Raw genomic sequence first — 17,384 nt, forward strand, 5'->3', positions numbered from 1 at the left:
CCAACTGAAAGCTGATTATATTGAAACTTTTTTTTTAATGTTCATGCTGGACTTTTTCTTGGAAGGCTGACCTTAGTGTAAAAGCAGGGAATGTCTTTATTTAAAAAAAGAAAAACAAAAAGTAAAACCAAAAAACTATCAGGTAGCTAACATACTCTTCCCCACTCTCCTCCTCCCCCCAGTTCAGAGGACTGCCTCCCAGTTCAGTGTCGGCCAGTGAATGGGGTGGGGGGACTCACGTTCAAAGTCTTGCTGTGGCCCCTCCGCCCCAATCCTCTCTCTGCCTCTTAGGAGGTCACTTAATCTCCAAGGAGTGGGCCTTACTGGGTCAGCAGGGGGTGACAGGAAGGGGTGCATGGGGTGCAATGTTCCTCCATACTGGGAATTGGGAAGCCAAGGTGCCTGAGATTCTACTGTTAGCCATCTGTCTTCTAGAAGCTTCTCTGAAACGATAGGGGGAAAAAGGATATGGGGAAGGGGTCATCTCTCAACGCCTCTGGCCACTTCTAGGCTTTGTAGATTGTCACTCCTGTTATTACTGTTGGGCGTCAGATCAGGATGTGCTGGGTGCTTCTGCATTTTATCCCTGTGCCACACCTATGAAGTAGGTGCTATTTATTATAATCCCCATTTTATGGATGAAGAAACAGAGGGATAGAGCAATCAAGTGACTTCCCCAAGGTCACATAGCTTATAAAGGGCAGCTCAACCTCCCAGCTGTTCCGCTTCTAACATCCTCCAGCTGGGTGCTGCAGATCAGTTAAAAGCTCTGAAAAAAAAAAAAAAAAAAAAAAAAAAAAAAAAAAAAAGCTCTGCCTCCCAGCTCCCTACAACTGGCTCTGTGACCTTGGGCACACGCCTTGCCTCGAGGGGTCCCAGTTTCCGGGTGTTAGTAATGGGGGCGGGGCCTTATGATGGACCACGCCACTTCAGTTGGCCTAGGTGGAGCACTGCAGGCTGCAGAAGTCAGCGGAAGAGAAAGCTCAACACGTTGACCAGTGGGAACATGATAAGCGCTCCGAGGAGCGAGCCCAGCTGCACCGCCGCCCCGCACCACAAGAGGGCGCTGCGGCTACGGTCACGCAGGATCACGCCCAGCATCACCTTGACATAGCTCAGACAGCCAATGAACAGCACCCACGAAGCCACCTGCGGGGATTGGTTGGGAGAGACTCAGCAGTGAAGGTAACTTTGGGGCGAGCCCCAGGGGCGAAGGGCGCTTCTAGGGTGACCTAACAGGGCTAAGGGGACCCCATGGAATAACCTCTAAGTTCAAGGAGAGCCTTTTGGGGGTGACTCTGCTGGACTAATGGGGCCCCCTGAGTTGACCTCCCCAAGGACAAAGGAGAGCCCAATAGCTTTTCTGTCTCATGATCAAGTCAAGGGCAACTAAGAGAAGGCCACGCTGACATACACATAGTGGAAAGAGTGTGGCATTCAGGGGAGAAGATGGACTGTCACCTTGGACCAGTCAGCTCACCTTCTTAAGCCTCTATTCCCAAATGAGAAGCATCCCTCCCCCTCCCCCCAACCTTGGGCTTCCTGAGTGAGTAACCACGAAGACTTTGGTCAATAGAAGGGGCTATACTCTCGACCTCCCAGGCCTTGGCTAGCTGTGGGGTGGGAGGCGGACAGCTCCACAGGCCAGATACTTACGATGAGGACTTCTCCACCCCAGTGGCCCTGCATGAGGGGGCAGGGGCTCATCACGGCCATGGCCATGTTGTAGGCCCCAAAGCCGGTCCCGAGCGCTGTAAGGACCCCCAGGAATGGCAGAGACCTAGGACAGAGCGGGGGAGGGGGTGAATGGAGGAGGTGAGTAGCCTGACCTCTGTCCCTACCCCCCCCACCCTGCCCAGCTCCAGGGGGCCACACGGAGGGGTCAGCGTCTCCAGGCTTAGAGGTTAGACCCACGTGGAAACTTCCAGGCTACCCAGTTCAAGTGGGTCAGCGACGTTCCTGGGGTCAAGGCTGGCCCTAAGTCATCCTGAGTGTTAACGGCAGCACCTAGCAATCCCAGCAGGAAAAAACAGAACAGACTCTAGTGCTACATGAGCCTGGTTCAAATCCCAGTTCCACCTGCAGGACTGGTCCTTAAGCCTCAGTTTCCTCACCTGCGTAATGAGTCTTGTGGGGCTGGGGAGCAGAGTGTGCAGGGCCTGGCCCCGGCTGTGGGCCCACCTGGTACCATCTGCTGCCACTTCCTCCTGCGATACTCCCCAGCCCAGCCAGGAAGCCGCGCTGATGAGCAGGAGGCTTGGATCATGGCACTGGCACTGCAGGGTGCGCTGTGCGACCTCGGGTGACCCTTCTCCCTCCAGCCTCAGCTACCTTGTCTACAACGTGAGGTTTGCATGATCTGGGGGTCCTGGTGGCTGACTTAAATGCACTACACTGGTGGCCTTCCATGTAGGCCCTCGGTCTGACCACTGAGGACACCATCCTTCACTTGAGGCCTTTTCCCTGGGGTCTCCCTGGCCACATTCTTCAGAACACTGACAGGTATGCACCCCTAGGTGAGAGTGGAGGGGCTGCCCTGCCTCTAAGGACTCGTTCTGCTCCAAGATTCTTGAATTCTGGGACTCTCAGACTCTGTATTTCTAACATTCTGGGCGTCTCAGTGTCCACAGGTCTGTGGCCTCTGGCCTGCTCCCTCAGAAATCTCCAGCTTCCCTCCACAGTTTTTAAACCTCAAGGGAGAAAAATCAGCTTTCTGGCAAAGTGACATCTTCTGTCCAGCTCTCCTGTCCTCATTACTCCTCCTTCCCGGGCTGGGGGGTGGGGGGTGGGCAGGGCTGAGAGGCTGTGAGCCCAGGCAGGGCAGAGGAGCACGTGGGAGGCAGGGAGACCTAAAGTTTCATGATCCCAAGGTGGGTGTTTCTCCTGTGCAGATCCGAAGTCCCTGCATCAGAACCACTTAGGTTGCTTATTAAAATTTGAAATTGGGACTTCCCTGATGGCACAGTGGTTAAGAATCTGCCTGCCAATGCAGGGGACATGGGTTCGAGCCCTGGTCCGGGAAGATCCCACATGCCGCGGAGCAACTAAGCACGTGCGCCACAACTACTGAGCCTGTGCTCTAGAGCCCGTGAGCCACAACTGCTGAGCCCGTGTGCCGCAACTACTGAAGCCCGCGCGCCTAGAGCCCGTGCTCCGCAACAAGAGAAGCCACTGCAATGAGAAGCCCGCGCATTGCAACGAAGAGCAGCCCCCGCTTCGCCGCAACTAGAGAAAGCCCGCGCACAGCAACGAAGACCCAACACAGCCATAAATAAGTAAATATTTATATTAAAAAAAAATTGAAATCTAGGCTGGCTCAATCTGCATTTTATCAATTTGCCCAGCCATTCTTCTAGAACTGCAGCTGTAAGGGAGCTGACATGGGCTGGAGGCAGGAGGGCAGGGCTGAAATCCTGGGAATTAGACCACGGCAGACCCTTTCTCCAAGCCTCAGGGTTTCCATTTGTAAATGGGAAACTCAATTCCTGCTTGCTCCTCTACATGGGCCAATGGCGGTGACGGTGGACCTGACATGAGCCACTGCTCTAAAAGCTTTACGAAATTAGCTCGTCTTATGCTCTCAGCAACCTAGGAAGAAGATCAATTATTATCCCCATTTTTTAGATTCCTGAGGCACAGAGAGGTGGAGTGACTTGTCCAGTGTCCACAAAGCTAGTAAGTGGCAGAGCCGGGGATTTGAACCCAGGCAGTTGAGCCCCAGAAACCATATTCTTAACCACTACACATCCAGCCTGATAGGTGGGTGTGGGATTCTGGGTTCTGACATGAAGTGTGCCCCCAACCAGAGTTCTCCAGGGCCAGGTGGGGGTGTTAGACCTGTTAGGTCAGAAACATGGAGAGGAAGCAGGCGAGAGGGTTGGCCATGGAGCTGAGGGTGAGCGGACAGGGTGGTAGGCCACAGGCCCATAGGACAGGCAGGAGTTAGGTCTGCACGGAGGGTAGCACCGCCGTTGGTGAGCGCGTTCACAAAGGCCACCAGGATGTAGATGAAGGTCAGGTGGGCCAGGTGCCGGGGGGCTGTCTTCCTCCTCCAGAGGATCCTGGCCCTTGCCGCTGTCCTCCGGGCCTGGGGGGCCAGGTCCTTCCCTTCCTGCGGCCGGATGGAGTGGGAGGGTTGACTGAGAGGTGAGGAGTCTTCTATGGAAGCTCCCAGCGCCTGGGTTGACGCTTGGAGGAAAAAGAAAGCAATGAGGCAGCAGGCCATCATGAGAGGAGACAGGAGGAAGAAGACCAAGGGCGAGAAGGTGCGGGGAGGTAGTGGCTTTCCAGATGGACCACGGAGGGTGCCGTCCTAGCGAGCTCAGACACCAAAGTGCTGCTAGCTCCCTGGGAAAGACAAAACAAGGGTCAGTCGGATCCCTGGGTGATGTCAGGGTACAGGTAACAACACAATTAATGATGACAATACAGGCACACCTTGCTTTATTGTGCTTCACTTTGTTACACTTCGCAGATATTGCATTTTTTGTGTGTGTATACAAACTGAAGTTTTGTGGCAACCCTACATCGAGCAAGTCTACTGGTGCCATTTTCCCAACAGCATTTGTTCACTTTGTATCTCTGGGTCACATTTTGGTAATTCTCGAAATATTTCAAACCCTCCACTAACAAAAAGATTACGACCTGCTGAAGGCTCAGATGATGGTTAGCATTTTTTAGCAATAAAGTATTTTTTAATTAAGGTATGTACTTGTTTTAGACATAGCTATTACATACTTAATAGGCTATAGTGTAAACATAACTTTTATATACACTGGAAAACAAAAAAAAATTGTCTGACTCACTTTATTGTGAATTTGCTTTATTGCAGTGATCTGGAACCAAACCCTCAATTATCTCCAAGGTCTGCCGTATACAATAATATTAGGCATTATTATTAATAAGTAAGTGATGGATAATAAATGCTCACACTGACTGATTGCTCACTGGGCAGCAGCAGTGTGCATGTAGCAGCTCGTGTGCGCCTTCTGACGGCGCCGTGCAGTGGGGTCCATTACCCCTCCTTTTAGAGGGCACAGGGGTGTCAGGACGGTTTGTCTTACCTGAGGGTCCTGGGGAGTATGTGGTGAAGCCAGTGCACTTGGTTCTTTCTGACCCGGAAGCTACAGCTTCCCGCCCTTACTGCCCTCCAGGGCTGGTAACCACAACATACATGTTCAGAGGAGGGGCTGGCTGGAGACGGGAAAGCAGCCCCACCCAAAGGTGCCCTGTGGCGACTTTTTTCCAAGAGATGTCATGCATCTAGATTTATGTGTGTGAAATTTCAAAAAATTTAAATGTTATCAACTAATTCAAACTCTCGAAAAAGAAAAATGCTTTCAGGCTATGGTGGCCCAGGCCACTGGTTTGCAACCATGGCTGTACTGCGGTGGTTTGGATAGTGTTAGATGTATATATTGTCCAATACCCGGTGAGGAAGTTTGATGTTGTAACAACACGAGGTATTGAAGCAACGTCTAAAGTCTATGGTTCTCAGCCCTGGCTGTACATTAGCGACACCTGGGAATTTTGAATACATACAAGTTTACAATCCCTTATCTACAATTCTGAAATCCGAAAAGCTCTAAAAGCCAGAATTTTTCTGTGACTCAGTTGACAGCAACACTTGAGCTGGATATGAGTCTCTTTACAGCCTTCGTCTGCCTACTGGGCATGAATGCCCCGGGCTGTGGGCAGCGGGGCTCACTGTGCTGCACTGCTGAGTCACAGGCCCTGTCCCAGACTTGGGGTAAATGTGTTCCAAAATCTGAAACTCCAGATTCCAAAACACATCTGACCCCAAGGATTTCAGAGATGGGGGTGAGGGGGGTGCCCGCTGGTATGTCTCAGCAGCTCCCCCAGTGATCTAAGTGCGGCAGGTCAAGAACACTGGTCTACCCAACATCTTGGGGACACCAGCCCTCCGTATGATCTTGCTTATGACCAAGAACAGAGCTGCAACAGCTCTGGGTAATGCCAGGTACCTGTGGGCTGTCCATGTTCCTGGTGGTCTCAGGGATCGGGGTGGTGTCTGATGTCTCAGTGATGTTGACACAGGTGGTGAGACCCGAGCCCTGGGCAAGAGCCACCAGGGCAGGCAGGAGGCCGCTGAGTCCTTCACCCACAAAGAAGGTGGTGAGGTAGTGGGTGGGCAGCCTGCTCATGAAGGGCAGGAAGGTGACGGAGGAGGTGCAGTCCACCAGGGCCAGGAAGAAGGTGAGGACCAGGAAGGCGATGCTGTGGTGGCTGCCCAGCACCCAGGAGGTGACGTTCCAGAGGAAGGCGAAGAGGGTGCAGGCGATGGTGCCCACCCCCAGCACAGTGAAGATGATAGGCACCTCAGAAAGGCAGCCGGGTTGGAAGTGATGGAGTAGGGTGACCAGCAGGGGGCCAATGTTGGCCAGCTGGATGATTACTGTGAGGTAGGAGGGCAGGTACCAGCCCTCGGGCAGCTCCGTTACCAGCAGGGGCAGCTCTACCCAGAGCCCGTTGATGGCCACCCAGGAGCCCATCCCGAAGGTACAGACCAGCAGGTGTATCAGGAAGGCCATGGTGACGTCTGCCCTGGGCCGGAGGCTGCTGCCTCCACAGATCAGCCTGCAGTGTTTGATGGAGAAAAATACTCGGTGAGCAATGTCAGGTTCACCATCTAGCGAAAGACTGTGCTTCTGGGCCCTCCCCGTGAACAAGGTGGCTTTTTATTAGCAGAACACATGGACAAATTCCCTTATAAGTAAGCTTCCAGTGGGGAAGGCTTTCCTAATCATGACTTGTAAATCCAGAGACTACAAAAGAAAAATTTGATACATTCAACTGCATAAATATTAGAACACACAAAAGCAAGCAAGCAAACTAACAAACAAAACAGCCTCTGCAAAAAAATGCCAAAAAATACCAACAACAAGATCAAAAGACAGATGACATCTTGGGTGAAAATACTGCAATGTAAATCACAGACAGAAGATTTATCTTCCTAATGTATAAAGAGTTTTATAGATTAAGAACAAAAAGACCCAACAGAGAAGTAGACAAAGGATATGAACAGTTCAGAGGAAAAAGTACAAATAAGTCTTAGACATATGAAAAGATTACCTTCATTCACCATGGGAAATGTCAATTAACAATGACTCCAAGGTGCCATTTCGCACTGTGAGATTGTCCCAAAGCCAATGTTTACCTGCCCTGGACAAAATGATGTATGTACGAGGTTATTATTTCTTGCGGCCTTGTTGGTAATAGCAAAATATGGGAGACAACCTCCCTGCTACCCACAGAAGAGGGGCTAGTGGAAGGGATGGCTGTCTCTTGGAATAGCACACACCTGTTACAAGGAGAGGGCTGCAGGGGAGCTCACTGGCTGATAGGATAACGACAGGCCTCGAGGCCGAGCTGATAAGTGAACAACATCAAGGTAGGTAGACAGGAGAAAAGGAGGAAGAATATGTTCTCTTTGCTTGTATTTGCACAAAGCAGCCCTTGAAGGACACACAGAAACCGCTGGGATGTTTGCAGCACCTCAGTATAGATCTTTTTATATAACTTTGATTTGTGAACCATGTAAACATACTATCTGGGGACTTCCCTGGTGGTCCAGTGGTAAAGAATCCACCTTCCAACGCAGGGGATGTGGGTTCGATCCCTGGTCGGGGAACTAAGATCCCACATGCCGTGGGGCAACTAAGCTCACGCGCTGCAACTACTGAGCCCGCACACCTCAACTAGAGAGAGAAAACCCGCACGCCACAACTAGAGAGAAGCCCACATGCTGCAACGAAGAGGCTGCGTGCCACAACAAAAAGATCCCACGTGCTGCAACGAAGAAGCCGCATCCCACGATGAAGACCCGATGCAGCCAAAACAAAAAAATAAAATAAATATTAAAAAAAGTCAGGATCATTGTCAAAAAAACATTAAAAAAAACATACTGTCTGTTACAAAAATAAGGTTATCTGATATAAAATTGCAGTCTGGAGTTTTTCTCCTCAAATTATAGAGCTCCCTCTCTGGACAGGCCCTGGGAGACCGCCTGACTGTAGCCCCCCTGGAACCATTCTGTGATCTGTTTACCACCTTCCCAGTTACCTGTGTCATACCACCTGTGCAGTTACCCTCAGTCTAAGGAAAAATATTGGAGAGGCTTTGTCAAGTGAAAAAAAAAAAGTCAGCACCGCACAACATAAGGGCAGTGAGTTCCAGTTTTTATTCAGGGGTCTTACTGAGGACTATAGCCTCTGAGGAACTGCTCCCGAGAGGTAAGGGAGGAGCCAGGATATGTAGGAATTTCTTGGCTGGGAAATACATGTAGTCATGCATACATCTTGGTAAAAGATTACTGCTAATCACACACACATAAACACACACAAACCCAGATAGCTCAAGTTAATGATTTTAGTGTTTTTCTATGTAAGGGAAGATGCAAGATTTCTGGGTCATTGAAATTCTTCCTTAGATATGCATCTTAACTGTCTAGGGGCTGTATATCCAAAACAGAATGCTTCATGCTGCTTTTCCATCCTGAATTCCCCCCAGGGAGCCCTGTCGGTGGTCAACTTCTGTGGGTTGCAACTAGATCCTTGTAGAGCTGGAATGTCAGACAACATTCTTTGTTTACAGCTTTGAGTGAGACTCCGGAGCCAGCTGCCTGGACTTGAACACAGCTCTGCCTCTTAACTAACTGGATGATTTTGGGCAACTGAACTCATGCTTCTCTGCCTCAATTCCCCCCTCTGTAAATAGAGAGCAGTGATAGTATCAACCTCATGGTTTGTAATGAGATGCAATGTGTTAATGAGCATGTGTTGTCTCAGTGCCTGCCGCACAGAAACTTGTAACAGCTAAGGGTTAGCTGTTATTGCTATGTATGGTGCAACGCCAGGTTTGGTGACAGTTATTTTTTTTTCTAATTTGCATGAAAATTAACATATGACTATTAAAATTAATAAAGGAAAAAAAGTTCCCCATGAGGTACCACCTGAAATACTGGTGGCACATGCACCATTTTGGAAAGAGATGTTGATTGGGCCAATTACCTCCTTTTACCGATGGGAAAAGGGGTAGGGTCTGCAGGGGTGTAGGGGCTCTCCTGAGGCTGGTGATGGGATTTGGAGCGGGTCCCCTGCAGCACTTGGCTCCGCCTACCTCTCCTCAAGACGCTAATCTCGGTTCTGCTCAATTCACATGGTCAGCCTTTAACTCCTTGTCTCTCTTCTAGAACCCGCAGGGGCAGCCCTGTGGCTACGCCCCACCCAGGAAGCTCCTCTCCAGGTTCCCACATACAGAACTGACTCTCCAGTTCCAGACTTCCTCCTTCCTCCTTGGAGGGAGCCCAATCCTCGGGCTGCCACCTCTTCCTCTCTGGTGGGCAGAATGCAGAATGCAGCCCCACCTGCTTTCAGTCCCACTTCACCACCTCCTGTCTGGGAGCCTTAGGTGAGTCACTAAGCTCCGTTTCCTCACCTGCGAAGCTGGACCACTAACAGCTCAGGACAGGCCTGGTTGTGGGCATGCCCAGAGGACCCATGGAGAGAGGGCAATATTCTGCCTTTGCCTGTGCAGTGCTCCTTGCCTGGGGCACCATCCCTCTCCCGTCCATATCCCAGATTTCTGCAGGACCCCACCCCCCAGGAAACCTCCTCTGGCTGCCCAGCCCTGGGACCCAGGACCCTCCATTTAGGGTTTTCCTGGTGTGGGTGTATGCTGGTACATTTCCCGGGGAGACTGAAGCCCCTGGGGGGCAGGGGCTGCTTTGGAATCTGGCATTTTGACCGCAGAAGAGCCTTTACAGATGACCTAGCTCCGGATTTGTAAACTGGTAACTCACTGGCCGCAGGCGAGCAGCAGATGTATTATTTTGATGTGTGGCGTGTTGTAAATAATTAGTTACTGAAATCCACAAGTCAGGAAGGAGGTGGCATACAAAACTCAGGATTTCTGGCTTCTCGGGAATATTCTGGAAGACCACACCAGGACAACGTGCCCACATGGCAACAATCACCCTTGGCCCTCTGTAACTTAGGGCACCTGCCTGGGCCCCTCCGGGCCCGGTAGACACTGCAACCCCTGATCAAGCCTGGCCCTTATTTCTGAGAGCAAGATGTGGCTTGCCCAGGCTCCCCAACTAGTTGGGGGCAAAGGGGGGGCTGGGATCCAACCTTGGGCCTCAGTCCTGGACTCTGGGCACTGACTCCAGCCACCTGGAGGCAGACACCTGGGCTCAAACTGCAGCTTCAACCCTGCGCAAACAACTTAACCTCTGCTATCTGATTCCTCTTGTGCAAAATGGGAGGGTCCCAGTACCAACATCAGAATTGTTAGGACCATGAACTTGCAAAATGCTAGCATGATGCCTGACACATAGTAAGTGCTCAATAAACGTGAACGATCATGATTACGATTTCAGCAAACATGTCAGTTGCATTTAAAAACACACAATTTTCCTGAACACGCTTCTAGATACCACAACACACATAATTCCTGATGGAAAAATTTTGTCATCACTTCCCCCTTAACAATCAACCAGGGATTATCAGGCACCTACTTTGTGTCCAGTGCTGTGAGGGATGCAAGCAGAAAAGCCACAGGGGCTATGCCCAGAGAAAAGTGTAAGGAAGAGGTGTGTGGGCTGCAGGACCCAGATGCATCATGGGCCAAAGCAGGCAGAGTTGCAGGTAGAGGGGAGGGTGCAGTGGCTGGGACTGGATGGAAAGGCAAGGTTTCCCACCTGCTGGGAAAACTGGTAAAGTAGTCTTGTTCAGGCTTCAGAGGCAGAAGTAGGCCTCTTACTGACTTGTGACCCTGCCTGGACTGCACTGCGTGCCTGCTTACACACTTCACAATTGTTACTAACTAGTCAAGCAGCACTTACCATAAGAAAGGGAGTGGGTCTTGGAATTTCTTGAGCCCTGGGGACCTGGTCAGTCCCCTGCGGTCTGGAAAATCTTGTGACTCACATGGTAAAATCAACAGCATTGTTACAATTGAACCAGAGCTGCATTTTTGCGCGCATACAGATGATATCAGTTTGCGGCCTGGAATTATAAACGGAAGCCCCCAGAACTACAATTTGAAGTCTCACCCGTGGGGTGGACGCACTGCCCAGGACCCTTCCCAACTGGGACTTCAGATTGCTGTTACTCGGGACTTCCCAGCTGCTGTTTGAATCTGGATGAAAGTGTCGGCCCAATCTGGTGATGTATACTTGGTTATATCTCTCTAATACTTTTATTCATCCCCTTCTAATGACTGTATATTGAAATTATGTTAAATAATCTTCTATTAAAGAAATTAATTAAATCTGTTCAGTTGTGTGAGACGAGTGGTTATTTTGCCAGCGAATCCAACGAACCTTGAAACTGAAAGCAGGCTTCCGGCAATACACCACCCTACCTTGGCCAAGGCAGGTAACTCAATGGCTGCAAAACAGGGGCTGTCCCGCCCTGGAGGATCAGTGGAGTGGAAGAGGGAGAGGACCTTTTTCAAAAGCCAGCAATTCATTGCAGCTTCTCGGCTGCCCAAAGTGCTGTCCAAGTAGACCCAGAAATAGGTGCTGCCTGCCCACTCCCACCTGAGACCAGGATCTGGTATAAAGCAGGCAGAATCCCACTGAAAAAAAGCTGACCCACGTCAGTTAAGGTAGAGTTCTGCCTAGGATTGGTGAAACAATACAGAAGGAAAGAAAAGGTAGAGCATTGTATGATATTCCAAGGCTGAGGCTACTAGCTGCTTCCCACTGGCCACTCTTCCTTCTTCCTTAGTTATTACTGAGACCAGATTTTTGGTTGGGCAAATGGCCACTGAGCTAAAGGACTACATTTCCCAGCTTCCCTTGTAGCTGGACATGACCATCCAATCAAGACCAGGCCAATGAAGTTGGAAGCGACTTGGCAAGTCTCCTTAAAGGGAGTGTGTCCTTCTGTTCTTCCTTATCCTGCTGTCTAGAATTCACATGTGATAGCCAGAACGCCAGCAGCCATTTTGCACAATGGGAGATGACATGGGGGCTAGATGGCGACTAGACCCCCTCAGGACTTTGTGGCCCAGACCTGCCACACCAGCCCTGTTCTGTCTACCATTGGACCATTTTGCTTGTTTAATGTTGTTAAGGTATAAATAAGTTTCTATCTTGCTTAAGCCACTCTTATTTTATAACTAGCAAAGCACTGGCTAAGTGTACGGAGATATATGTTCAAGGATGTATATTGACCAGTGATAGTGAAATGGAGCAGGACCCTACGGTCCTTGCCCCCCAGGTCCTCAGCCTACCTTTTGTCTGTGGAAAAACTTTAGCCGAAGAATAAGTTTAATCAGAGAAGTGAGAAAATGCAGAAACAAAGGAAAACAGTCCAACAAAACTAAATAATAATAGTTTAGCCATTAAGCATAGTCAAGGACCTTTATTTCCTTCTCAAAGGGCTATAGATAATATTCTGAGCCATATTCTATGAGCAGTCTTATAGATAATGAAACCCCCACCAGGTGGAGAAGTTAACTGCATGATGATCAGGATGTAGCCCTGACATAAGCTGCCACAATTCCGAGAACTGGCCTCAAGAAATGGAAACAAACCAACCCTGGAACTAAAGATTAATTGTACTTAATCAGGATGACACTGGTCAGACCACTGATGATCAATTTCAAGATGACTGTCAGAGCTGACTATGCTGTTTCTGCATGTAGCCCCCTCCCTCTGTCTGTAAAAGCACTTTTCCCCTGATTGTCGGGGCGGCGGGGGAGGGGGGGGGGGACGTCGGCCTTTGGACAGGCATCTGCCTGCCACCCCCACCACCCCGGTTGCTGGCATCCAAAATAAAGCAAACTTTCCTTTCCACCAACCTTGCCTCTTTATTGGCTTTTGAGCTGCGAGCAGCTGGACCCCACTTCTGGTTACAATAGTAGCCAAAAACTAATGAGTACATTTATCTCCTTTACTATCAAAGCCCCGACTCAGAAACTCAGGTCCTGCCACAACTAGGATCTGATCAAAAACCAAAATCAAACAAAATTAGTTGTTGAGACACACCTTAAAGAGATACCAAAAGGAAAAGGTTAGGAGTAAATGTGGGGGCAAAGGTCTTCCAGAAAAATGCAGAGGGTGGGGGAGAGGGAGGGAGAGGTAGCTCTCAATATGGAATTTGATGGCAAAAGTCAAAAGTAGGAACTGAGACCCAGAGTCATTTCATATTGATAAAGACAAATTCATAATCGAGTCAGAACAGTAATGAATATCTATATTCTGAATAACATTCTCCAGAAGCCTCAGAAATGCTGGGAGAAAAGGACAGAAGCACAGTAAATGGTGGGGTTTTGACTCATTGTTCCAGGACTTGAGAGCAGAAGAAGGTAAAAAATAAACAAGAATATAGAAGAGGCAATAAATGATATGCCAATAAATATGATATGCAATAAATGATATGATAGGCATATGCCTATGTCTCTTAAGGAATAAGTAAATAATTAAAGGGAGGAAGCAAATTTGCAGAAGATGGTTACCTTTTTTCACTTGAACAGCTATTCAACTATGAGGTCAGCAAGGTGGCCAGTTACACATTTACAAATATGTAGTTTTCCTGAATAGAACCAGTTAGAAAATAAGACTTCTATTGGGTAGTCATTTAGGAAAAATAAATAAAGCTGGACCTCTTTCTTATTCTTACTCAGCCCCCACCCCCACCAAAAAAAAATATCAATTTTAGCTGGATCAAATGTTTAAATATTTTTTAAATTAAAAAAAAAATCATAAAAATACCCCAAAGAACATATAGGCAGAGGGAACAGCTTGTGCAAAGGTCCTGGGGCAGGAATGAGCCTAGGCCAGTGTGGCTGGAACAGTGGACTTAATGGGGAGAAGAGGGCAGACAGGGGAGGTAAGGAAACTGAATTTCATTTATGTGCAATGGGTCCCATGCACTGAGAGCCTAAATCCCCACGGCCCACAGAGCTTTCTCTGGGTCCTTAGGAAGGTGCCACCACAGCTGCGAGGGAACTGATTTGGCTCTGCAAGTCTCTGTTTCTTCATCTGGAAAAAAGTCACAGTGGTGTATGGTCCAGCATGACCCATCTCCTTTATGGTTCCCCTGCCTTGGCTTACTCCCAGCCAGCCACGCCAAGTGCATGTGCTCCTGGACCCCGGTGACACAGCCATCAATGGCAGTGGATGGGGGATGTCCTAGGCAGAGGGACTTGCCTGTGCAGAGGCCTCGTTTCTTCAGAGATCTAAGGAGTGACTCAGAGTGTGTTGGGGATATTGTTTAAAAGTGCACATCTCTGTTATCTGTTTTTTCTACAGTGACCTTGCAGTTCTTGTTCATTCATTTATCCAGTACTTATTGGATACTTGGTGTGTGCTGGACACAATCTCTGCTCTCAGGAAAGTGTGGGAAGAAACAATCACTAAGCAAAGTAGGAACACAGAGCAAGTCAGCTGGTGATAGGGCTGTGGAGGGAAGAAGCTGGCCGGGGGAGCAGGCAATCGGGAAGGGTGGCTGCAATCGTAAATGGGGTTGTCAGAGGGAACTTGAAGGAAGCCTGGGAGTGAGCCATGTCAGGGGAAGGAGTGGTGGTGGGGGAGGGCGCAGCAATTGCAAAGGCCCTGGGGCGGGGCCTCACCTGTCTTGTCCCAGCCAGACACAGGTATTGGTGTTGGAAGAACAGCCAGGAGGCCAGCGTGGCTACCGCAGTTCCCGTGGGGAGGAACGGGCAGGTCATGTAGGGCCCTGTAGGCAAGAGTCCGGGGGTATTCTCTGAGCTAAAATCTCCATTGCTGGACAGAGGTGGGACCAGCTCTAATTTCATTTTTAACAGAATCATACTGGCTGTTGTGAGGAGAATAATGGGGGGCCAGGGTAGAAGAAGGAGTGAAACCTATTAACCCATTAGGAAGCTGGTGCAGTTCTCCAGGCAGAAAAGATAAAAACAATAACAGTAACAACAACTACAACAATGGCTGCTATTTCTTGCTGCTTGTCTTGCAGGCCTGGCGCTAAGCACTTCACACACACTATCCATCAAATCCTCTCAACAATCCTGGGACAAGCATTATAATTGTCTCCATTTAAGAGATGAGGAAACTGAGGCTCAGAGAGGGAAAGTCACTTGCCCGAGGTCACACAGCTGGTCATCTGGGAGCTGAGGTTTGAGCCCAGGCATATCTGACTGTGGACCCAGCCCCATTAACCAGCCTGAGCAGGGCCCTGTGGGTGAGGGGGTTAGGAAGCTGCTGCAGGGGCCAAGCTGAGCAGGACCCCTCTCCACTCACCTCCAGCCTCCCCAGCACTTGGGCTGGGAAAGGGAGAAATGGGGTTCAGGCCCTGGAGAACCTGGGAGAGGCTCCAAGACATATCTGTTTCCCGGGCCCCTTCAGTGACTGTGGGAGACCAGAAACCTAAGGCTTTGAGTGAGACACTTGAGATGCTCCCACAACAGATAGGCAAACACACAGGGAAGCCAGAAGGACAGCCTCAGGCAAAGGTGTCTCTTTCCTTCACATTCTTGCATGGAAAGCTGAGTCCCAGGCCCAAGGGAGTGAAGGGAGTAGGGGGTGAGGGGCCAGCACACTCTCAGTGTGTGGGCTGGGCCATCTCCTCCCCAACCAGGCAGGAAGGGCCTTGTCCAGCCTTGCCCATCAGAGCCCGAGCCTCCAACCCTGCACTCTGTCCCGCTCTCTGCTTTCTCCCTTTACAGCATCACTGGGCATCAGCTTGGGGACGGCAGTTTATGTGTCTATCTGCCGAGTGCTGCTCTCTCCCACGAGTGCTGCTCTCTCCCACGTGAGTCCGGCCCTGTCCTCTCTCCCAGTGTCCAGATGGCCACCTGGTTTGCTAAGGGCTGGACCACCTGATCGAGCCTGCCTCAACCATGTGGGTTAAGTCGGCCAGGGCAGCCCGGGCAGTGCCAGGTGACGGCATGGGCACTGGCCACACACTGCTCCCAGACAAGGGTCTGAGTCAATGTTGTCCCAGGTTCCAGGCTCCTAGTAAGACTAGAGGGGTGGGGATGTGGTCCAGGCAGGAGCAAGATGGCTTTGAGTGGACAGAACAGGGAGACAGAGAGGGGCAAAAACAAAAAACCTAGACGAAGAGATGGGGAGATATAGACAGAGACTGAGACACAGAGGGACACAAAGAACCAAAAGCTAGAATCAGAAATGGGCAGGAAGACAGAGGCACAGAGGCAGGGCAAAAGGACGGGCTGAGATGAACAGGAGGTAGAAGCAGAGGGGAGAGTCTGTGTGTGCTGGAGGCCCGGCCCAGGTAAGCCACCGCCCTCGTGGCTCACATCCACGTGTATCAAGAGGGCTTCACCTCTCCTCGCCATAAGCTTGGCGTTACCCTGGGCCTCATCCCATCTCAACGTTCCCATCTCACAGGTGTGGGGAAACCAGGCCCAGAGAGGAAGCAGTGCTTGCCCGCACCTTGTCCAACCCCTGGTCAACCAGGCCTGTGCTCGCTTGGCTGTGCATCCTCAAGCCAGATGCTTACCTTCTCTGGGTCTTTGTGTCTCCAAAGGGTCTGAGGATGCCCAGGCTTTTAGGGCTTGGCTGCCAGGGAGGAAGCAAGGAGATAACGGGAGCCCAGCCAGCCAGTGGGGACTGAGTTCCCTTTCTCCCCCTCGCCTCTCCCAGGGCCTGGAAGGGCTTCAGGCCTCCCAAGGGGCTGACCTTGGCTGGGTTCCTCTCCCCTCAGTGCCCATCCCAACCCTTGGTCTCCGTGCCAGGCTGGTGAGATTCCGGCCCCCACCTGGTAGGAACAGCTGTCCCATTGGCGTGGAGATGCAGCCGGGTAGAGGTCAGGGGGGGTGCAGTCTTTTGGCCTGGGGAGGAGGGGTCTGGAGTCCACCCAGCCGGCTCAGGGTGCCCCAACTCCAGCTGGACCTGCGGGCCAGCGGAGGAGGAGGCCCTTCTTCCCCGCTATCCCTCCGCCTCCAACCCAGCAGCTGAAATTTCCTTTCCCCACGGCCAGGGGAAAGGCCATGGGCCACCTGCTGTCCCCAGACTAGACTGGCCCCTGGTACTTGCAGCTGTGCACTTACAGGCCTGAGCCGCCCAGCTCGGCGGGCTTACCTGCTGGTCCTGTTCCCAAGTGGCTCTGCATGGGAGGGGCCAGAGGCAGCCGGTTAGTATTAACCTGTCCCCGCCCCAAGGAGGGGCAAAGGCGGGGGCAGGGTGGGCGGGGCTGACCGAGAGCCTAACTGTGTGTCTGAATCAGCCCAAGCAGCCCAGTCCAGAGGATCCTGATGATTCAACTTAACAATAAAGGGCTCATTACCCAGCGCTTTAACCCCCAGAAGACAAAAGGGCTGCCCAGGCATTGGCTCCGGCCCCACCTTCGGGCCACCGTAATTCCCTTCGTGCAGGAATGGCGCCCCCTGGAGCAGAAACTCTTGGTTCA

General features: G+C 50.8%; 1 protein-coding gene across 1 annotated transcript; it reads right to left on the reverse strand.

Moving 5' to 3' along the window:
- Positions 1-818: 818 nt before the first annotated feature.
- Positions 819-17,067, reverse strand: SLC52A3 (solute carrier family 52 member 3). The gene is given in 10 exon segments (XM_036826282.1): positions 819-984; positions 986-1,149; positions 1,657-1,780; positions 3,838-3,845; positions 3,847-3,906; positions 3,909-3,965; positions 3,968-4,266; positions 4,269-4,347; positions 5,985-6,597; positions 17,057-17,067. Coding segments are annotated over 9 exon segments (1,404 nt in total). The 5' UTR covers positions 6,552-6,597; positions 17,057-17,067; the 3' UTR covers positions 819-938.
- Positions 17,068-17,384: the final 317 nt, after the last annotated feature.

Source organism: Balaenoptera musculus, chromosome 15 (assembly GCF_009873245.2).
Source record: "Balaenoptera musculus isolate JJ_BM4_2016_0621 chromosome 15, mBalMus1.pri.v3, whole genome shotgun sequence".
NCBI classification, from domain to species: Eukaryota; Metazoa; Chordata; class Mammalia; order Artiodactyla; family Balaenopteridae; genus Balaenoptera; species Balaenoptera musculus.